The sequence below is a fragment of the Pogoniulus pusillus genome, chromosome 33 (genome assembly GCF_015220805.1).
Source record: "Pogoniulus pusillus isolate bPogPus1 chromosome 33, bPogPus1.pri, whole genome shotgun sequence".
NCBI lineage: Eukaryota > Metazoa > Chordata > Aves > Piciformes > Lybiidae > Pogoniulus > Pogoniulus pusillus.
In genome coordinates this window covers 7,306,442-7,329,381 of record NC_087296.1, presented here as the reverse complement: position 1 = coordinate 7,329,381, position 22,940 = coordinate 7,306,442, and the positions used below count along the sequence as shown (strand labels likewise).

At 45.3% G+C, this 22,940-nt stretch overlaps 1 protein-coding gene across 1 annotated transcript; it reads left to right on the top strand.

Moving 5' to 3' along the window:
- The first annotated feature begins 7,924 nt into the window (after nucleotides 1-7,924).
- Nucleotides 7,925-22,444, top strand: GPRC6A (G protein-coupled receptor class C group 6 member A). Its single transcript, XM_064170292.1, has 6 exons — nucleotides 7,925-8,118; nucleotides 10,491-10,794; nucleotides 12,627-13,454; nucleotides 16,848-17,060; nucleotides 18,399-18,522; nucleotides 21,327-22,444. The coding sequence occupies exons 1-6, from the start codon at nucleotides 7,925-7,927 to the stop codon at nucleotides 22,442-22,444; spliced, it is 2,781 nt and encodes a 926-aa protein (XP_064026362.1).
- Nucleotides 22,445-22,940: the final 496 nt, after the last annotated feature.

Sequence of the window (22,940 nt, the reverse complement as noted above, 5' to 3'; positions counted from 1 at the left end):
GGCAAAGCTGGCAGCTCGTGGCTTGGACAGATTCAGTCTGAAATGAGTCAAGAACTGGCTGGAGGGCTGGGTCCACAGAGTGGTGGTGAATGGTGCCACATCTAGTTGGCAGCTGGCACTAGTGGTGTGTCCCAGGGATCAGTGCTGGGCACAGACCTGTTCAATATCTTTACTGATGATCTGGACAAGGGGATTAAGTCCAGCATCAGTGAGTTTGCAGATGACACCAAGCTAGGAGCAGGTGTGGAGCTGTTGGAAGGTAGGAGAGCCCTGCAGAGGGACCTGGAGAGGCTGGATGGGTGGGCAGAGGCCAGTGGGATGAGACTGAACAAGGCCAAGTGCAGGGTTCTGCACTTTGGTCACAACAACCCCAAGCAGCACTACAGGCTGAGGACAGAGTGGCTGAGAGCAGTCAGGCAGAGAGGGACCTGGGGATGCTGGTAGAGAGTAGCTGAACATGAGCCAGCAGTGTGCACAGGTTGGCAGGAGAGCCAATGGCATCCTGGCCTGGATCAAGAGCAGTGTGGGCAGCAGGACAAGGGAGGTTTTTCTACCCCTGAACTCAGCACTGTGTGAAGTTCTGGGCTACTCAATTCAAGAGAGATGTTGCAGTACCGAATGTGTCCACAGGAGGGCGACAAAGCTGGTAGGGGGCCTGGAGCACAGCCCTGTGAGGAGAGGCTGAGGGAGCTGGGGGTGTGCAGCCTGCATAAGAGGAGGCTCAGGGCAGAGCTCATTGCTGTCTACAACTACCTGAAGGGAGGCTGTAGCCAGGTGGGGTTGGGCTCTGCTGCCAGGCAACCAGCAACAGAAGAAGGGGACACAGCCTCAAGCTGTGCCAGGACCGGTCTAGGCTGGCTGTTAGGAGGAAGTTGTTGGCAGAGAGAGTGATTGGCATTGGAATGGGCTGCCCAGGGAGGTGGTGGAGTTGCTGTCCCTGGAGGTGTTCAAGAAAAGCCTGGATAAGGCACTTAGTGCCATGGTCTAGTTTATTGTCTAGGGCTGGGTGCTAGGTTGGACTGGATGATCTTGGAAGTCTCTTCCACTCTGGTTGGTTCTGATGCTATGAAAATGTGTGATCTGAACAAGGACAGAGGATGGGAGGGGTAAGGAGCTGTTTGATGTACATATACTGAATGATGTCAGGAATACAACAGGATAACAGTCAGGACAAAGTACTTCTGTAACTGTTTTCCTTCTTCTGGCTGCTTGCTTTTGACTGCTACTTGGACGCACATATAAAGCTAGTGCCTGCAGAGGAGTGATCTGCATTTCTTTCCTTCCATTCACATTTCATTCCTAATAATGTTACATTGGCATATATTGAAATACCAAAAAAACTTCTCCTTTTTCCCCCCAATCAGTCTTCGACTCTGAAGTCAGTCTCCAGAGTGGCTCCTGCAGGTTCAGTGTTTGGGGTTCTTTTCCTTATCAGAAAGGAATTTTTATGAGTGTCACCTGCTCTGCCTGTACTCTCTTTGCAGGTGTATGTTTACTTTTATAACACGATCAGTAAAACCTTGTAAGGTGAGCTGAGATCTTTTAAGATCTCTAAAGAAAACCAAAATAAAGAAGAAAGTTCAGAATAAGGGTGACAAAGACAACCTTGAATGGATTCCAAAGCAAAAAAAAAAAAACCAAAACAACCCAAACCAACAAAGAGAAATAAAACCTGATGAGGAATGCTGAAAATGACAGATTGATTAATAGAGTCATGCATACCAAGCTGGCTTTTATGACTGACTGCTCTGAATCCATCCTATGCAGCTGACTCTTTTCTTGGCTGGGTGGGGTAGGAACAACCCTGCTAAGTGATTTGGGGGGGAGAAAAAAACAGTTCACTTATGGAGAAATTAAATTTGGAATAGATGAAGCTATTTGTCTTCAATGTCAGAAAAAGTCAAATTCACTTGATTTTTCATGTCAAAACTGCATTAGACTTGAAGATCAGTCTAAGTATATTGAAATAGCAGAGAAAGAAGCTAAATGAAACAAACATCTGTGCTCTGAACTGGAAAAGCAATGTAGGCAATACTTGTGTTTCCCCCTCACAGCTCTGTTTTTAGTCTCCCATAGCTCTGCTGCAGCACGAACAGCAGAGGTGCACGGAGCATGCACAAGACTGCCTGCTGGCTGAAACGCTTCTGAAGAGGAAATTACTGAGGAGCTGCTCAGGACAGCCCTGACAGTCCAGGCAGGAGGCTGAAGGCACTGTCATAAGCTACGTCTAAGCAGGAATTCCTGCATCTGGGTTTTCCAGCAGCAGCACTGCAACACGACTGTTTGCATTAGAGGAAGTCCAACTTCCAGAGAACATCAGGAGGCACATTACAGCACTCTGACCTGATAAAGTGCAACAGGGCTCGTCCTCCCCATCCTGCAGCTCAGCTGATACCCTCTAGAGGACAAACCCAATGAACTTGAAAACTGACTTAGTTTGCTTCTCAGGAATTAATGTGATGGCTTGGCTCCTGTCCAAATTCCATTTCACTGCTGATGTGGGTTTAGTGTTTTAAAATGCATTTATTAATAACAGGCCATAAATCAAAATAACGAGTGTTCACCTTCCCGTTCTCTAATTTCAATATCTCATATCACTCTATGGAGGGCCCCAGTAAACAGAAGATTATGTTTAAAGATAATTAAAATTAAGTAATGCAATACTTTCTTCTTCTTCTTCTTCCTCTTCTTCTTCTTCTCCTTCATCTCCTCCTTCTCCTTCTCCTCCTTCATCTCCTCCTCCTCCTTCTCCTCCTCCTCCTCCTCCTCCTCCTCCTCCTCCTCCTCCTCCTCCTCCTCCTCCTCCTCCTCCTCCTCCTCCTCCTCCTCCTCCTCCTCCTCCTCATCCTCCTCCTCCTCCTCCTTCTTCTTCTTCTTCTTCTTCTTCTTCTTCTTCTTCTTCTTCTTCTTCTTCTTCTTCTTCTTCTTCTTCTTCTTCTTCTTCTCTTTCTCCTTCTTCTTCTTCTTCTCTTTCTCCTTCTCCTTCTCCTTCTCCTTCTCCTTCTCCTTCTCCTTCTCCTTCTCCTTCTCCTTCTCCTTCTCCTTCTCCTTCTTCTCCATTGTTTACATTTCCTTAAAAGAAACTCAGTAATTAAAAATAATTTGGCTAAATGTAATTGTTATACTGGTCTAGAAAGCATTGTTATAGATGCTACCTAGGTTTGTTATATTGGTCTAGAAAGCATTGTTATAGATGCTATCTAGGTTTGTTATATTGGTCTAGAAAGCATTGTTATAGATGCTATCTAGGTTTGTTATATTGGTCTAGAAAGCATTGTTATAGATGCTATCTAGGTTTGTTATATTGGTCTAGAAAGCATTGCTATAGATGCTATCTAGATTTGTTATATTGGTCTAGAAAGCATTGTTATAGATGCTATCTAGGTTTGTTATATTGGTCTAGAAAGCATTGCTATAGATGCTATCTCGGTTTGTCATATTGGTCTAGAAAGCATTGTTATAGATGCTATCTAGATTTGTTATATTGGTCTAGAAAGCATTGCTATAGATGCTATCTAGATTTGTTATATTGGTCTAGAAAGCATTGTTATAGATGCTATCTAGGTTTGTTATATTGGTCTAGAAAGCATTGTTATAGATGCTATCTAGGTTTGTCATATTGGTCTAGAAAGCATTGTTATAGATGCTATCTAGATTTGTTATATTGGTCTAGAAAGCATTGCTATAGATGCTATCTAGATTTGTTATATTGGTCTAGAAAGCATTGTTATAGATGCTATCTAGATTTGTTATATTATTGGTCTAGAAAGCATGATATAGATGCTATCTAGAATTGTTAACTTGGTCTAGCTGGCTGACCTAACCAATATTTAGTCTTCTTGAGGATGGGATTCTTCTGAATCTTAGGCTTAAACCTACCTGCCAACCCACTTGCTACCTCCTAGGCAGACAACTGTTAGGGTTTAGTGATGTGACAATAATACATCACTAAATTTTTAGTAAAGAACATTTTTTTTTTTTTGCAGTGCACTTCAATTGCTCAGTGAAAAAAGGACATTTGCAAACACTTCCAATGCATTCCGCAGCACTGGACTGGGCTGAGCTATATCAGTTACACGTCTAAGTTCTTCTGGTCACTACCAGTAATTATGAGACAGGTCTTGAAAGCAACCAATAACAGTAAAAGCTCTCCCCCTGTGAAAATAGACTGTGACATAAAGTCTATGGGGCTGAATTCGAAGCACATCTCATTTCATGGTGTTTTAATAATTAACATGAAATTAGGCACCGATTATATGTGGTGTTTATTGTGTCAACTCCCACTCTCCAAAGGGACCAAATAAGGGGGTTTGTTTGTAGGTAAAATCCTCTTCCATAGAATCAAATGGCCAAAGTAAAGTCTCTTTCTAATGATTAACTATAACAGATTTAAAGTTTCAAGTGGTCAGTGCTGTATTCCCACTGAGTCCTTAATTCAGTGCTTTGTGGTGGGTCCTTAAATGTTACTTTTTATACTAAAGATGTAGAGCTGAATATTTCTTGAGGCTTGCTTAAGGAAATGGCTAGCTCCAGTCTTGAGCTTTAACTACCTTCTAAATGCACAGATGTTTTGTACAAAAAAAATACAGAGTCAGAATAGAAGGAAACAGCAGGGTAGGAGGAACCAGGCTTTGGAGCACATTATGTGGATAGTGAGGAACAAGTACATGAATATTTGCAAGTGAATGCCTCATAATTCAGAGCCAGAGTCTGCTTACAGTCACACTGCTATAATTCAAGAGGAAAACCTTTGAAATAAGTGGAATTTTAGCAAGCCATTGCAAGCAGAAGCAGACTAAAGTGGCATCATCCTTTGCTCATAAGTGCATGTGAACAGATACACCAAAGGAAATGCAGGCAGCTGCTTACTGTATGCCCTGATCCCGCAGCGAGAATGCCACAGGGAAAGAAAGAATGCAGATTAAATAAATGTAAGCTGCCCTGTTACAACGAAGAAGGAGCTGGATGGTAACTCAGGTAGTGGTTGAGATTCTGTGCTAGTTTGAGCCTAGCTGGGCTATGTTAGTGAGAGGAATTAGATTAGAGGCTGTGAAATGGGAACAGTGGTGATGTCTACTTCATTCATAGGCTTGCTGAGATGGATAAAAAAAGAGCACACAAGTATTAACTGTTCAACTCATATATTTCTGTATGTAGCTGTACATATTGTAAATATCTGCTTGTATATTGTAAATTTGTTGGTGGATGAGAAGCTCAACAGGAGCCAGCAGTGTGCACTTGCAGCCCAGAAAGATAACCAGAGCCTGGGCTGCAGCAGCAGAAGTGTGGGCAGCAGGGACAGGGAGGTGATTCTCCCCCTCTATTCCACTCTGGGGAGACCCCTACTGTAACCAGTTCTGGAGGCTCCATCACAAGAGGGATGTGGAGATGCTGGAGTGTGTCCAGAGAAGGGTCATGAGGATGCTCAGAGGGCTGCAGCAGCTCTGCTGTGAGCACAGACTGAAAGAGTTGGGGCTGTTATGTCTGCAGAAGAGGAGGCTCCCAGGTGACCTTATTGTGATCTTCCAGGATCTGAAGGGGGCCTACAGAAGAGCTGGGGAGGGATGTTTTAAGCTATCAGGTAGTGACAAGACTAGAGGGAATGGAGCAAAGCTGGAGGTGGGTAGGTTAAGACTGGATGTGAGGAGGAAGTTGTTGAGCCTGAGAGTGGTGAGAGCCTGGAATGAGTTGCCCAGGGAGGTGGTTGAGGCCCCATTGCTGGAGGTGTTTAAGGCCAGGCTGGATGAGGCTGTGCCCAGCCTGACCTAGGGTAGGGTGTCCCTGCCCATGGCAGGGGGGATTTGGAACTAGATGATCCTTGTGGTCCCTTCCAACACTGACTGATTCTATGATGCTATGATTCTAAATACCTGCCTGTATATTGTGCTAAGCTGTAAATACAGCTTCATTCTTTAATTCCCAGCCACTGAATCTAGTCTGGGTGATTTTCTGTGGGGTGAGTAGTACCCAAACCAGAACAGATTTGCATTTGCAAGTATTACGTCTGTTGCATTTGGAAGAAACCTCTCTGTTGTACATGGACACTCTCTAAAGAGACTAATGAAGGAAAAAGCACAATATCATAACTCAGACATTCAGAAATAATATGTAATGGACAGAATGCAATCCCTGACTCAGAATTTCCATGTAAAACCCAGCCTTTTTATCCTAGAGTCATAGAACAGTTTGGACAATAAACACTAGGAGTGAGCCCATTCTTTTTGAGAGTGTTTTGGCATACTATCAAAAGCAGCAAAATCTGAAGAAGTCATTATAGGAAAACAGAGAAATAAGCCAATGTCAAGAACAGGAAGAGATGATTGCCAAATCCCTGTCTCTTACGTCAATGGGTACTGGTTAGTAGCATCAGTCCTGTCTCTGCCCTGCAGAGGTTCACTTTGCTGTTTATGGCTGGAGTTTATGACAGCTGAGAGTCCAGCCTCTGCTTCACTTTTGCCCCAGTTCCCTTCTGGTACAATGTATGGATTCCTGCAAATCAGAGAGCGGTGCCGCTGAGAGCAGCTCTCTGCTGATCCTCCCACAGTGCTGGGGCTGCGGCTCCTGCGCTGGTGTCCTCAGTCACAGAGAGAAGAGAGTGTACTTCTGTCCTCTCCGACAGCAGGGCTGGCGTCAGGATTTTCCCACTGTTCTGTGCTCATCAGATTAACCAGCAGCAGATGTGCCCTGGCTTGGAAACACAGAACCTGACTCAAAAAGCCCATTGCAGTCCCTAGGAGCTGTGTCCAGTTCAAGAGGGACACAGAACTGCTTGAGAGAGTCCAGCACAGAGCCACAAGGATGATTAAGGGAATGGAATATCTCTGTTATAAGGAGAGACTGAGGGAGGTGGGGGTCTTTAGCTTGGAGAAGAGGAGACTGAGAGGTGACCTCATCAATGTTCATAAATATGTACAGGCTGAGTGCCAGGAGGCTCTGCTCAGTGATGCATGATGGCAGGACAAGGGGCAATGGGTGGAAGCTGAGGCACAGGAAGTTTCCTTTAAACATGAGGAGGAATTTTTTCCTTATAGGGGTGACAGAGCCCTGGAACAGGCTGCCCAAGGGGGTTGTGGAGTCTCCCTCTCCAGAGATACTCAAAACCTGCCTGGACGTGTTCCTGGGTGATCTGGTCTGGGTGATCTGGTCTGGGTGATCTTGCTCTGGCAAGGGTTGGACTGGACGAGCTTTTGAGGTCCCTTCCAGCCCTTGACATTCTGTGATTCTGTATCACAGTATCATCAGGGTTGGAAGAGACCTCACAGATCATCAAGTCCAACCCTTTACCACAGAGCTCAAGGCTAGACCATGGCACCAAGTGCCACGTCCGTGTGCAGTAAACCACTGTTAGCTTATCCAAACCATTTTAATAGAAAGACTTTAAATCCTCTCAGAGAAGAGTTGAGATAAAAAAACAATCTTTTGATGGTTTGAAGTTGGGATCCTTTGGACCAGAGTCTGGTTTAAAAGACAAGGGGGTCTTTTTTCAGTACTTTTTGGGCCAGACCCTTAAATTATGGTCACAGCAAAACCACTCCCATGCTACACAATTGCTTCTTTGCACCTTGCACTCACTTGGAAGGTACTTGAAACGTGCCTGGATTTATACCAAAACATTTGCCAAGTGAATCAACTAAGGTAGAAAATCTTTGAACAGAGCAGAAGAGATTTTATGTCCAACATTTGCTTTTAAACTTGTTTATCTTTCTCCCTCTTCACTCTCACACCCCTGGACTCTCCTTGCTTTGGTGCCTTCAGTCAAATAGCCCCAGCCAGTGAAGCAAATAAAAGCACCTTATGAGGTGTGACTAACTTCTGAGCGCAGCCTTTCCCTTTGCTGCTGTTTACAGATGACATAGGAGCCCTTGTTGGCCCTGCAGCTCGTTTAATCGACTTAAAGCTGGCAGGGAGCAAGGGAAACAGAAACATGGCATTCGTTAGCTTTTTGATCCCCTGCTTTGTAGTCAGTACTTATACTGCTTTCTCCTGCCAGACTCCTGCTGACTTTGTGGGTGCCAGCTCTCCAGGAGACATCATTATTGGAGGCTTGTTTGCAGTCCATAGCAAAATGCTGCGTCCAGAGGAGTATCCCATCAAACCAATAATTCAGAATTGTGCTGGGTGAGTAATGCTGGGAATGAAATAGATAGAAAAGAAGAGATCACTGGCATGGAGCATGTTCCTCTTGTAGCAATACCAACAAAAATCTGCTTTGCTTGCATTTCTTGGTGTTCCAAAAGATCTGTGAGGTCACAAAAACTGTGCATAATTTAATGCAGGATGACAAAGTATGGCAAAGTGGCAGAAAAAAAAATAACACTGTGGCTGCCTGAGGAAGGGAATGAACATTTGATCCTCTTTCAGTCTTCATACGCAGCCAAACAGCCCTGGAGGTTTGTGCTGGGTGACAAATTCATTTCCATGCGAAAGTGAATTTGTTGCTCTCTGTCTGAAGAGCTCTGCTGAGCAGGTCTTGGTTCATTATGAAGTTGCACCTACAGGATTTAAAGACAGGTGCACCCTTCCATCTTCCCTAAGCAGATACTAAAGGGTGTCCCCCACCTCACAGGGCAGCTCAGCTGTAACCTCTGATAGTATCTCGCTGCCTAGATTGTAGTTATGGATATAATTATTGCAATTACTACACTTTGCATTGTAATCATGGCATGACATTATAGGACAGATTACATCTAAACATCATGTCATGTGTGCACTCAAGTTCATGCTGTGCATGAGAGTATCTATTTCGTTGCCTCTAAATCCTACTGTGCTTGTGACATGAAGCTTTCTGGAAAGAATTCAGAGGAAACTTGCTGAAGAACTTCATTGGAAGCATGTAACAAAGATTTACTGTGCCCAGGAATCCCAAATAGGCATTTTTATTTCCTTTCATTTTTATACAGGAGGAAATCTAGAGTTTGGTTTGATTTTTTATGCAGCTCAATCCCATGCCTGAGTCTAGTAATCAGCTGGACATGCAGGTATCCAACTGGATTTATTTCAAAGGGATGAAGTCCAAGTTTCCTTAGTTCTCTCATTTTCATACAGGTGGAAATCTCAAGTTTGGTTTGATTTTTTTATGCAGCTCAACCCTATGCCTGAGTCTAGTACTCAGCTGGACATGCAGGTATCCAACTGGATTTATTTCAAAGGGATGAAGTTCAAGTTTCCTTAGTTATCCATTATTTTTCTACAGTCACATATTGTCTCAAACCCATCATTTAATTTAGTTGGCAAGATCTGTAAACACTTAGAGAGGCTTCTCTGAGGAGAGGTTTTGCTGTATTGCAGGTATTTAGTGCTGATTAAGCATCTGCTATGATATCCACTGGAGATAAAGGCAACAACTTCAGCAAGTTCAGAGAGGGTTTTAGGAAGCACTGAAAGACCTCAGCCTCTGAAATATTTTCCTCTGTTCTGAAATATTTTCCTCTGTTCTGAAATATTTTCCTCTGTTCTGAAATATTTTGTCATGAATTCATAGAATTTGTTTGGTTGAAAAAGACCTCTAAGATGATTTAGTCCTTCCTTTGCTTCTTGGTTGTGGAATCATAGAATCATAGAATCAGTCAGGGTTGGAAGGGACCACAAGGATAAGCTAGTTCCAACCCCCCTGGCATGCCCAGGGACACCTTACCCTAGATGAGGCTGCCCACAGCCTCAGCCAGCCTGGCCACAAGAAGGTCACCTCACAGCCTCCTCTTCTCCAGACTGCACAGCCCCAACTCTTTCAGCCTGTCCTCACAGCAGAGCTTCTGCAGCCCTCTGAGCATCCCCATGGCCCTTCTCTGAACACACTCCAGCATTTCCACATCCTTCTTGTAATGGGGGCTCCAGAACTGGATGCAGTACTACAGGTGGGGGTCTCAGCAGAGCACAGCAGAGTGGGAGAATCACATCCCTGGCCCTGCTGCCCACACTTCTGCTGCTGCAGCCCAGCCTCTGGTTATCTTTCTGGGCTGCAAGTGCACACTGCTGGCTCATGTTGACCTTTTTGTCCACCAGCACCCCCAAGTCCCTCTCCTCAGGGCTGCTCTGCAGCCGGTCACTGCCCAGCCTGGATTTGTGCTTGGGATCGCCTCCACCTGAATGGAGGACCTTGCACTTGATCTTGTTGAACCTCATGAGGTTGGCTTGTACTCACCTCTGCAGCCTGTCCAGGTCCCTCTGGCTGGCATCGCTTCTCTCCCATTTTATTGCCCTTTTTTTCCCCCCACGAACATGCTTTTATTCAGATGTAATTTGTAATTTTTTTGGTGTGCTCATTTTGCTTAATCTCAAAACACCAAGAATACAAAAAAATGCACAGCTTCTACTCTTATGTACACTAAAAAACACCCCCACCCAAATCACACAAGACACACTATCCATCACTTCTTTTTAGCAGGTGTCAAATTCTAGGGGAGGTACTCAAAAGAGGCTTTGCTTCACTCTTGCTCACAGTGGTTTGTTTGTTTGTTTGTTGTAAATAAAGCTTCTGTGCTTCTTGACAGCTTTGAAATTCAGATTTTTCTTCAGACACTTGCAATGATCCATGCTATTGAAACCATTAACAACTCCACCTTGTTGCCTGAAGTCACTCTGGGCTACGAAATCTACGACACGTGTGCGGATGTTACAAAAGCCATGGCCTCTGCTCTGAGGTTCCTGGCTAAAGCCAATTCTTCAGAGGATGTTGTAGAGTTCAGGTGCAACTACACAGACTATGTCCCAAGAATTAAGGCTGTCACTGGAGCCAGCTACTCGGAGGTGTCAATGGCAGTGTCCAGGCTGCTGGCCTTGCAGCTAATCCCACAGGTAGGTTGGAGGGAATCGTTTCATTCTGGACAGAGGGTCAAATTTCACAGTATCACAGTATCACAGTATCAACAAGGTTGGAAGAGACCTCACAGAGCATCAAGTCCAACCCTTTACCACAGAGCTTAAGGCTAGACCATGGCATCAAGTGCCACGTCCAATCCTGCCTTGAACAGCTCCAGGGACGGCGACTCCACCACCTCCCCGGGCAGCCCATTCCAGTGTCCAATGACTCTGTCAGTGAAGAACTTTCTCCTCACCTCGAGCCTAAATTTCCCCTGGTGCAGCCTGAGGCTGTGTCCTCTCATTCTGGTGCTGGCCACCTGAGAGAAGAGAGCAACCTCCCCCTGCCCACAACCACCCCTCAGGTAGTTGTAGACCTGATGCCCTGTTTAGAGTGAAGATTTGGCTCTGATCACTGGGAATGCAAAACCCACACTTGCTCCAGGGTACGATCTGGCTCAGCCTGAGTGAATCAAGAATCATAGTATCATAGAATCGATCAGGCTGGAAGAGACCTCCAAGATCATCCAGTCCAACCTAGCACCCAGCTCTATCCAGTCAGATAGACCATGGCACTAGGTGCCTCGTCCAGGCTTTTCTTGAACACCTAACTGTTCCTCACTGCATCAGTGTACATGTATGTGCCAATGTGATGCCTAAATTCAGCTAACAGGTCTCTGCTAAAAATACGTCTGTAAGTATGAGATTCAGCTCTAAATGGAGTGCTTGAGTCACCTGCCTGAACAATGGCAGTAAGGCAGCCAGTGCCAGAACAAGAGGACATAATCTCAGGCTGCATCAGGGCAGGTACAGGCTGGGTGTTAGGAAGAAGCTCTTCACAGAAAGAGTGACTGGCATTGGAACAGGCTGCCTGGGGAGGTGATGGAGTCATCATCCCTGGTGTTGTTTAAAAGGAGGCTTAATGAGGCTCTTAGTGCCATGGTTAATTAGTTAGAAGGTGTTGAGTGATAGGTTGGACTCCATGATCTCAGAGGCCTTTTCCAACCTGGTTGATTCTATGATTCTGTGATATAGCTGTGGGTGAACCATATGAACACACTCAATGACAGAAAATACTGCAAAAAGTAACAGTACCAGCAGCTGGTAGCTTCTGTTAAGCCTCCCAATGTTTTAAATATTCTTTTGGCCAGTGTTTTGATGGTATCTGAATAGAGAAAATGACAATCCTTACACCAGCACACCTGTCACATGCATTTTGAAAGGTTTGATTCTCTGCCTTCACTGAAGCAATTATGTGGATGAGGATGAATAGAGTAGAACTAGTACTGAGCATGAATGAGAGGAGGGTGACCTCATCACTGTCTACAGCTACCTGAAGGAGGTTATAGCTAGGTGGGGGGTCAGTCTCGTCTGAGAGAACAACAGAACAAGGGGACACAGTCTTAAGTTGTGCCAGCGGAGGTCTAGGCTGGACGTTAGGAGGAAGTTCTTGAAAGAGAGAGTGATTAGCATTGGAATGGGCTGCCCAGGGAGGTGGTGGAGTCGCCATCCTTGGAGGTGTTCAAGGAAAGCCTGAATGGGGCACTTGGTGACATGGTCTAGTTTATTGTCTAGGGATGGGTGCTAGGTTGGACTGGATGATATTGGAGGTCTCTTCCAACCTGGCTGATCCTATGATTCTATGAATCTGCATCTTAAGAACAGAATGAGGATATCTGCTTCCTTTGACTCCACCTCGCTGATGCTTACTCACAGGAGGAGGGATCCTGGGTCAGGCTGGATCAAAGAGCAATCAAAGATCAGCCTTGGCTCTCTTGGTGTCCTCTGGAGGAGATTACCTCCATAACTGAATTGTTCGCTTTTCCTAGGTCAGTCCTGCATCATCAGCTGAAATCCTCAGTGACAAAATCCGGTTTCCTTCTTTCTTCAGGACTATCCCCAGTGATTTTCATCAGACCAGAGCAATGGCCCACTTGATCTGTGAGTCTGGGTGGAACTGGATTGGAGTAATAGCTACTGATGATGACAATGGGCGTTTCGCTCTGGAGAGCTTTGGGGTCCAGGCCATGGCAAACAACGTTTGCATAGCCTTTAAAGAGCTGCTGCCTGCCTATCTGTCTGACAACACTTTTCACACCAAAGTGGATCGTGCAATTGAGAAGATCGTCAAGGAAACCGAAGTAAACGTTATTGTTGTCTTTATGAGACAGATCCATGTGCTTAAGCTATTTAAGAAGGCAATTGAGAGGAACGTGAATAAAATCTGGATTGCAAGTGACAACTGGTCAGCTGCAGTCAAAATCAGTACAATTCCCAACATCAGGCAGCTGGGAACCATAGTGGGGTTTGGATTCAAAAGTGGAGACATCTCTGCATTCCAAGACTTTCTGAGAAACCTCCAGGAGAAGCCCACTGAGAACAACAAGTTCTTACATGAATACGTTCTGCTTCTGTCACTCTGTGCACACCTGGATTATCACGATTTTCAAATGTGCATTTCAAACCAGTCCCAGGATGATCTGCTGCAAGATGTTGAGAACAAACCTCAGATCTGGAGAGATGACTTTCTGAAGGCTCAGATTGAACCAGGATTTATCCACAGTACTGAACTTGCAGTCTATGCCATTGCTCGTGCCATTAAAGTGCGATGCCAAGACAGAGACTGCAAGGATCCTTCTGCTGTTGCCCCCTGGGAGGTATGATGTGAATTCTCACTGGTCTCATTCTCCCTGCATCTCTTTCATCTCATTTTTGCTCACACATTTCTGAATCTACTAGCTTGATCCTTTTTCTAAATGACTTTGTACTCCTGTTCCTAAATTTCCTCACCAGCTGAAACCACAGACTGTGTCCTAGACCAGCAATATCTAACTCTTGCAGTGATGAGAACTACACTTCATTGCTGTGCCTGGGGGTTTTTTTGGCCCATGCAGAGCTCATGGTGCTAAGCCATGGCTTTGTTCTGCTAGAGGGAGGGAATGATGATTGCATTTGACATAGAGATAGCTGATGGTGGGTAGCTGCATACTCACTGTCTCCTCCTTCATGGGTACAATGAACCCATGACTCCACCAGTGCAGAAAAGATCTTTAGCTGCTGGGCTTTCTTAGCTACCCTAACACCTCCCCCATCACCTTCAAGAGCACACAGAGTAGGCACCAGCTTGAATGAGGGCTCCAGCCTGCAGTTTCCTTACTGGAATCTCTTGCTAGCTACTCATGTGAGGTAGAATAAATCTACAGGTGACATACCAGCTATTCAGCTACTGGTGCTTGGTCCTTTGGCTGCAAACCACCGTGGTGCACAGCAAGGAGGGCTCTTGAGAGATGGAGGTATTTCAGGATAGGAGCACTCACCAAAGTCTCAATTCTCCTCCCTCAACATTGTCTCGATTTTGTCTGAATTCAGATATTCTCCTCTCTAATGGACCTTGATTTGAAAGTGTGAATGCAACAGACTCTTCCTCTCCCTGGTCTTGATTTATGCTGAAGTGAATGGTAGGGAAACTAGACACAATCTCTAAGATGGGTGAGGTACTTCTTATCAAACTCTGCTGGGTGGGAAAAGGAGAGGAAAAATCAGACAAGTAAACCTGACCTGACCTTTCACCCAAGAACCTGCTCAGGAGTATTCACTTTTACACTTTTACTCAGAGGATTAAACAAAAGTTCATTTAAAAGTCAAACAAGCACTGAAGTACTCTGACTTGTTCTGACCTCTTATCCTAGGTCAGCACAGGTCAAACCAAGATAGCAGATTTGAAAGAAAAAAAAAACCAGTTGGTAACAATAAGACTCTTACATGAATTTGTAAATGCAAACGTAGCAAACACAGGGCTGCTCTAGAAGGAATACAACTTTATGCAGCTGCATTTATGTCACTGCTGAATTAAAACCCAAAGAACCCAAATTCAAAGTCCTGCTGAGAGCCCAAGAACTGGTGAAGAAAACTGAAAGAGACAGTTATTCCCCTCTGCACTGTTTCAATAATACATTTCTTCCACGCTAGATTACACTCTAGAAATTAACCTATGTGTATCTATGTAGCTTTGGATGCAACTGATCCATCTCATACATCTCCTCATCTAGAGAAACAACAGTCATTGGTGTTACAGACTTGGCAAAAATAACCACCAGTGACATCAAAACGTTGTTAGTTATTAACCCCTTCTGCCTGAAGCTCCAGATGTATTGTAAAGGTTCTATTGTTCCCAGGCTGTTAGACAACCACAGAATCACAGAAACACCCAGGTTGGCAAAGCCCTTCAGGATCACCAAGTCCAACCTATAACCCTACTCCACAAGATTCACCTTAAACCATATCCCTAAACACCACATCCAAATGACCCTTAAACACATCCAGGGTTGGTGACTCAACTGAAGAAGTGGGAAAGAGAAGGATTAAATGGCTAGCCTGAGCACATACCCTTAAAACATTCCTATCCAGTCCCACACAACTGTGCAACAGCCAGCTCAGATGCAAGGTTGGTTAGAAGCACATTCTGATTCTTCATAATTTGGTAAAGGAGCAATGACATTATATGGACTCTCAAAAACTGTGCATGTTATACATGAATAAATGACAGATTGTGTACACCAGGTGAAGAAAAATGAAAGAGTTATTTCTCCCTGTACTGCTCTCATAACAAATTCCTTCTACACTACATTTGAAAGGTATAAATGCATTTATAAATACATGTTAAAATACATGCTAAACACATACACATATAAATGCATTTGTAGACCCATATTAAAATACACACTAAATACATACACATATATTTGCCAAAGCCTATGGAAGCAATGTACTTGCCAGTATCTTAAGTGACTACAACTACCTGAAGGAAGGTTGTAGCCAGATGGGGGTTCGTCTCATTTGCCAGGCAACCAGCAACAGAACAAGGAGACACAGTCTCAAGTTGTGCCAGGGGAGGTCTAGGCTGGATATCAGGAGGAAGTTGTTGGCAGAGAGAGTGATTGGCATTGGAATGGGCTGCCCAGGGAGGTGGTGGAGTCACTGTCCCTGGAAGTGATCAAGAAAAGCCTGGATGAGGCATTTAGTGCCATGGTCTAGTTGACTGGACAAGGCTGGGGGATAGGTTGGACTGGATGATCTTGGAGGTCTCTTCCAACCTGCTTGATTCTACAATTCTATGATCACAAATGGATCCACTAAGGATGTACTTTTCAGGGGGCAGATAAACCCAGCTTTCACCAAAATGTTGTGGATTTTTCTTGTTATTTTCAATCCTTGTTACAATTTTTTTTAGGCATACAAAAGAATAAAGGCTTTACTTCAGTTAAGAGCCACAGCAGCCAATGAATGCACTTCCATGGTCCCCCCCATGAATTGGGATTTGGTTACACAGGCCTCAATCTGTTTGTAGATGTACACAGAACCTAATGGTCTGGGTGTTTGTGATGACTGGATGTGGTTGCACTGGATGATCTTATAGGTCTCTTCCAATCTGGTTGATTCTATGATTCTGTGAGTGAGGCAGAAGTGTCCCCTTGTTGAACAGAATGAGCTGCACTGTGAAGCTGAACAAGGGCCTTGTCAAAGCATGCTTGTTCTGCTATTCCCTACAATCAATCAAATCTGCCCTTGCTGGTTATCACCATTATGCCATTGATCACTTGATCTGAGCTCACTGGCAGGTATTCATTTAGCAGTTCTGAATCTCACCTTGCAATATGCAGTATCAGCCAGAGACACAGCTGAAAACAACAGCAGATATTTCCAGACACACTGGAGGAGGTCACTCTGGAAGCAAAAGTTGCCCAGATCAACTCTGGTGACAGGAAAAGTAATAACAGGAGGAGCATCACCCTTGGTCTTTTCTCTGCAAGAAACAAAGTTGCAAAAGGACATTAGTTCTTGCAAGCAAAAATCCATCACTGTACCAACATTCCCAAGGCTGCAAGGGAGTACTGATATGAGTATTATTAACAATTATAAAGACAACTTTTCAGATTTTACTCCTAAGAAGCAACATTTCTTTTTAGTTTGATATTATCACACAGCTGTTAAACTATTGATTTTATCACATTGACATGATACTGATGTAAGTTATTGTTCCTTATGTTCAGATTCTTGAAGAGCTTAAAAATGTTACAATCATTGATGATGATAAAGAAATCAACTTTGATGCCAACGGAGATATAAACACCAGATACAATGTGCTGCTTTGGAAAGAAATCGATGGCCGTATGGAGATCACGACTGTGGCAGAATATGACTCAGAGAAAGGTGGCTTTATCTTTGAGGATGAAGAGAAGAAAAAAGAATTTCTGGATTTAAAGGTAACTCCTGACTTGTTGATGTAGTATGTGAAATGTGTTTCATGATTTCTTCTCCCTGCGATATTTGCAGCTGAACTATTTGCCGGCTAGAAGCCTCTCTTGGGGTTTCATATTCTCCTCCCAAAGCAAAGAATCCTCTCTGGGTATATTCTATCACTTCCATGCACCCTGAGAAGCAGTTAGCAGCTTCAGTGATTTCTCCAGAAGGATTTGCAAAGATGAGAAGTTATGTTTGTCCTAAGGATGCTAATGCAGAATCTTGAAAATGGGTTTTAAACCAAAAAACGACTCCCCTCTCTTACGTAGCACCACCATGTATTTTGTACATGAGGAGTCAAATCTGTTGACTTTACTGTTCCAAGGAAAAACAACAGCCATGCTTTGTTGATTGTTTGTTTCTGTTAGAGCTGAGGGCAGCACGACCACAGAAGTCTGAGGTAAGTGGTGCCACCTGGAGAGCTGGCACTGGTGCAGACCGGACTAAGGGGTGGCCTTGGCCAGTTTCAGCTGTGCCGTTCTGTCATCTGTGCAGAGGTAGAGGTCTTAATTCACTGTTCAGCTCTCTGCTGCAAAGTCTGTAGCTTTAATGGGATGGGGAGAGGATGCTTACAACGTGGGCTTGATTCAGTATGTGGACTCAGCTGGTGGAAAAGGCTGAAGGCAAAAAAAAGCCCTCACATCTTGACCCTCTTTATGGCACTGTCCAGGATGGCAAGGAAATGTCTCCACCTCCTCATGAGCATCATCTTGGAGGGAGTAGAAATATCTGCACCCCTTAGAGCTGCTTTTCCATTTCACAGATGAAAATGTATTTAGAAGGATGACCTGAACACAGACCTCAAGAGACTGTCCTGATCAGGCACCCCAGAGTGACACTTCATGGTCCAGGAATGTCAGAGCTGCAGCACAGAGCACCTGCCCAGGTGTCTCCCCTGAGCTGAGGTGTCTGCCTTAGGCTCAGAGCAGCTGAGCAGGGTTTCAGGATTGCACTTGTGAAGCAGTTCATTTGAATCCCTCACCAGATGCTGCTGGGCTTCTTTTGGAGCTGTTCAGCAGTCATCTGAATTCCATGTTCAGAGCTGGATGAGACACTATGATGTGGGTTTTAAAGGCGCAAACTGTTCTGCTGATCTGCATTCAGGGCTAAAAAGATGAAATCAACAGGTCAGTAATGCCCCATCCTGGCACTTGTTAATCATAGAGCCTAGAGTCAGATGCCCTTAAAATGTGCTAGCTACAAAAAGACAGTGCAAAATGCTGGTGGTTTATTTTAATGTTCCTTAGTAATAGTTGTATCTGAGCTGATGGGGGTGTTTCTGTATTCTCTGCACGCTACAGAAGGTTCAGTCAACATGCTCCCAGCACTGCAGGCCAGGCCAGATGAAGAAGGTTACAGAAAGTCCACACACATGCTGTTATGAGTGTGTTTACTGCCCAGAAAACCATTACAGCAATCAAACAGGTAAGCAATTGTGATCCAAATGAAGGTGTATTTAGACATCAATACAATCGTTTTGTTTGGGCATAATGTGCCTTGGCAACCTTGGCTATAACTTTGGAATGGGATTAAAATATTTGTTTATGCTCAGTTTTGCACATACAAATGTTCAGCCTATTGAACTTGGTTTAAATGCTTTTTTTACAAGACCAGATTTAAAGTGATTGGATTTTTTTTTCAGCTGACTAACATTATCCTTTGTTAGGATGGAAGGTCTGGCTGCTTTATCATCAAATAGAGCCTTGCTTTCCTGTCTTCCTGTAGTACACTCGGCCTGATAAGGAAGACCTTTTATTTTCATGATGACACTGGAACAAGCTGCCTAAAGAAGCTGTGGATGCCCCATTCCTGGAAGTCTTCAAAGTCAGGCTGAATGGGACATTGTGCAACCTCGTGGAAGAAGTCCCTGTCCATGGTGGAGGGTTGGAGTAGATGATTTTAGTGCCATGGTCTGGTTGATTGGACAGGGCTGGATGCTAGGTTGGACTGGATGAGCTTGGAGGTCTCTTCCAACCTGGTTGATTCTATGATTCTATCTCTGAAGGTCTTTTACAACCCAAACCATTCTATGAGTCTACAAAGTTCCTTTGAACTTTGTATTTTGCTTACCAGAAGATTTTTCTGTCTTACACAGAGAGGGCTGTGAAGTTTGATGTAACTGTAATATTATCTAGTATGAAACCTGATATGGACTTTACTGCTGGTTCATTTAGTGATTCAAACAACATATTTAGTAGGGAAAAATTAAATATGGATGAGAGAGATGGAATTAGGGAAAATGTGGAGCGAGGCATTTTAATACTGTGAGAGCAGAAGGAAATTAAATCCTACCTTTTAAATTCAAATAGCTGTGAAATTTGTCCAGAGCAGAAGAAAGGCATTTTAAAGCAAAAGTAACTTTTCAAAGCATAACCTAAAGCAATGTTTGGTTTTGCTGGTGAATTTCACAGGCTGTTAGCAAAGGGAAAGTTGGCCTTTTTTCCTGTTGAAAAAGATAAGGCAAGAAGTATAGTTCAAGTGCCTCTGAGGTAACTGATTTCATCTCAAGTCATTGCTCAGGCTGCAGTTAAAGTTTGCCTGTCCAGAGCTGTGAGCAGGTCGCTTATCACTGGTCAGCAATAGCCAAGGCACTTTTAGGTCGTTTTCTCTATGCCCTCCTTGCTCTTGGTTGCTGGCAGATCCTGTTCCCACCCGGCAGACGATTCCCCTGTGCTCCTGCTGCTGCTGCCACCGCAGCACTGCTGCCACCGATGTCATCCCTGCTACCAGAGTAACCGCTGCCACTGCTCTCACTGCTGTCATCCCTGCTACCAGAGTAACTGCTGCCACTGCTCTCACCGCTGTCATCCCTGCTACCAGAGTAACCGCTGCCACTGCTCTCACCGCTGTCATCCCTGCTACCAGAGTAACCGCTGCCACTGCTCTCACCGCTGTCATCCCTGCTACCAGAGTAACCGCTGCCACTGCTGCCACCGCTGTCATCCCTGCTACCAGAGTAACTGCTGCCACTGCTCTCACTGCTGTCATCCCTGCTACCAGAGTAACCGCTGCCACTGCTACCACCGCTGTCATCCCTGCTACCAGAGTAACCGCTGCCACTGCTCTCACCGCTGTCATCCCTGCTACCAGAGTAACCGCTGCCACTGCTCTCACCGCTGTCATCCCTGCTACCAGAGTAACCGCTGCCACTGCTACCACCGCTGTCATCCCTGCTACCAGAGTAACCGCTGCCACTGCTCTCACCGCTGTCATCCCTGCTACCAGAGTAACCGCTGCCACTGCTCTCACCGCTGTCATCCCTGCTACCAGAGTAACTGCTGCCACTGCTCTCACCGCTGTCATCCCTGCTACCAGAGTAACCGCTGCCACTGCTCTCACCGCTGTCATCCCTGCTACCAGAGTAACCGCTGCCACTGCTCTCACTGCTGTCATCCCTGCTACCAGAGTAACCGCTGCCACTGCTGCCACCGCTGTCATCCCTGCTACCAGAGTAACCGCTGCCACTGCTCTCACCGCTGTCATCCCTGCTACCAGAGTAACGGCTGCCACTGCTCTCACCGCTGTCATCCCTGCTACCAGAGTAACCGCTGCCACTGCTCTCACCGCTGTCATCCCTGCTACCAGAGTAACCGCTGCCACTGCTCTCACTGCTGTCATCCCTGCTACCAGAGTAACCGCTGCCACTGCTGCCACCGCTGTCATCCCTGCTACCAGAGTAACCGCTGCCACTGCTCTCACCGCTGTCATCCCTGCTACCAGAGTAACCGCTGCCACTGCTCTCACCGCTGTCATCCCTGCTACCAGAGTAACTGCTGCCACTGCTCTCACCGCTGTCATCCCTGCTACCAGAGTAACCGCTGCCAGTGCTCTCACCGCTGTCATCCCTGCTACCAGAGTAACCGCTGCCACTGCTGCCACCGCTGTCATCCCTGCTACCAGAGTAACCGCTGCCGCTTCTGTCAGCACAGCCACCGCTGCCATCACTTCCACTGCTGCCACCGCTTCTGAGGCTGCTGCCGCCACTGTCACTGCTGCCACCACTTCTGGCACCGCTGTCGTTGCTGTCACCTCAGCCACCACTGCCGCTGCTTCACCGTTGTCACCGTAGCCCTGCAGCTCCTCCGCCTGGACGGTGACCGCCACAGTCGACCGCAGTCTGTTCTCAGCGTCCCCGCAGACGCTGCTCCTGCAGCTCAAGCCTGCCTAATCCACTTCACAGTTCATTTACTCCGCGTTTCTAAATCATCTTCTCGTATTTCTGCTTTCAGATATGGATTACTGCTACCGATGCAGCAACAAAACCTACTGGGCTCCCATCAACAGCACGGCATGCTACAGGAAGACAATCCATTTCCTCACCTGGACTGACTGGTTTGCCGTTTTCCTCCTCTTCCTCTCTGCTTTTGGGGTGCTGTTGGTTTTGTCGGTGAGTGTAATATTTACCAAAAACCTGCACACCCCTGTTGTAAAGGCATCTGGAGGCCTAACTGTCTGCTACATCATCCTCTTCAGCCACTTCCTCATTTTTTTAAGCACCGTCTTCTTCATAGATGAACCCACAGAGTTTAAGTGCAAAACCAGGCAAGCGCTCTTTGGCATCAGCTTTGCACTCTGCGTCTCATGTATCCTAATAAAGTCGCTGAAAATTTTGCTAGCCTTCAGCTTTGACCCAAAGCTGCAGAATTTCCTCAAGTGCCTGTATAAACCTGTTCCCACTGTGGTCATCTGCACTGGAATTCAAGTCATCATTTGCACCTTCTGGCTAACCTTTAGGGCACCTTTTGTGGAGCAAAATTTCTCCATGCCGAGAGCAATAATTCTGGAGTGCAACGAGGGCTCCATTGTGGCTTTTGGAATCATGTTGAGCTACATTGCTGCTCTTGCCTTCATTTGCTTCATATTTGCTTTTAAAGGTAGGAAGTTGCCAGAGAACTACAACGAAGCTAAATTCATCACCTTTGGCATGCTAATTTACTTCATAGCATGGATTGTATTTATTCCTGTCTATGCAACTACGTTTGGCAAATACCTGCCAGCAGTGGAAATCATCGTTGTGTTAATATCCAATTATGGAATCCTCTGCTGCACTTTTCTTCCCAAGTGCTACATCATCATTTACAAGCAAGAAACCAACACAAAATCTGCCTTTCTCAAAGTGATCTACACTTACTCCACCAAGAGTGCCAGCAGCGTTGCTGTTAGTCAGATTTCTTTGGATTCAAAGTCTTCCAGCTCCCGAGCTACTGTCCCAGACTTGTGTAAATCTGAGAACTCTGTGAATGGAAACAGTCATGGCCAAGTGCCTGGGCAGAGACTGATAAAAGGCAAAGTTCTTCCTAAAAATACTGCGAGGAGTGTGGTCAGGAAAAGACTCTCCAGCATATGACTTGTCAGGGTTAAATCATAAAGATGAAAAGCCATCCTAGGGAGCCATTTCTCTTTCAGGTGTCTTTCTTGCCTTCTGGCACCCTCCAAGAGAGCAGGCCACGTGAAATGCCTTCTCTATTTCAGCATTTAGCCATTACCAGATGTCCAAGGCTCTCCTTGCTCAGAGTCCAGCCCCTGTTTCTGCAGTCACCTTGAGGAGCAGTCCCCTTCAGCAGCTCCCTTCCTTTCCCAGCCTACCCATGTAAAGCTGCAGGAATTTCGTCCACCATCTGGCTTCCCCGAGTAAGGCAGAGGCATCAGGAAATTATTTCACTTAGACCTGTAGGAGGGAACCTATGGGTTTGTCTAGCTTTTTTTTTTTTTCCTTTTTCATTTTTGATGTCTAATTGTTTCAGGAGCTCTTCTTCTCACCTGTCTTTATTGTACAGATCAAACAGAATCTCCTCTCAGCCTTGGTTTGCTATGATAAACAGGCCCAGTTCTTTAGTCTCCAC

Excerpts from the sequence above, each read along its gene's own strand:
- GPRC6A (XM_064170292.1), top strand. The coding sequence starts at position 7,925 with ATGGCATTCGTTAGCTTTTTGATCCCCTGCTTTGTAGTCAGTACTTAT. Across the intron at positions 17,061-18,398 it reads AAGAATTTCTGGATTTAAAG|AAGGTTCAGTCAACATGCTC; the intron begins GTAACTCCTGAC and ends TGCACGCTACAG. Across the intron at positions 18,523-21,326 it reads CCATTACAGCAATCAAACAG|ATATGGATTACTGCTACCGA; the intron begins GTAAGCAATTGT and ends TTCTGCTTTCAG.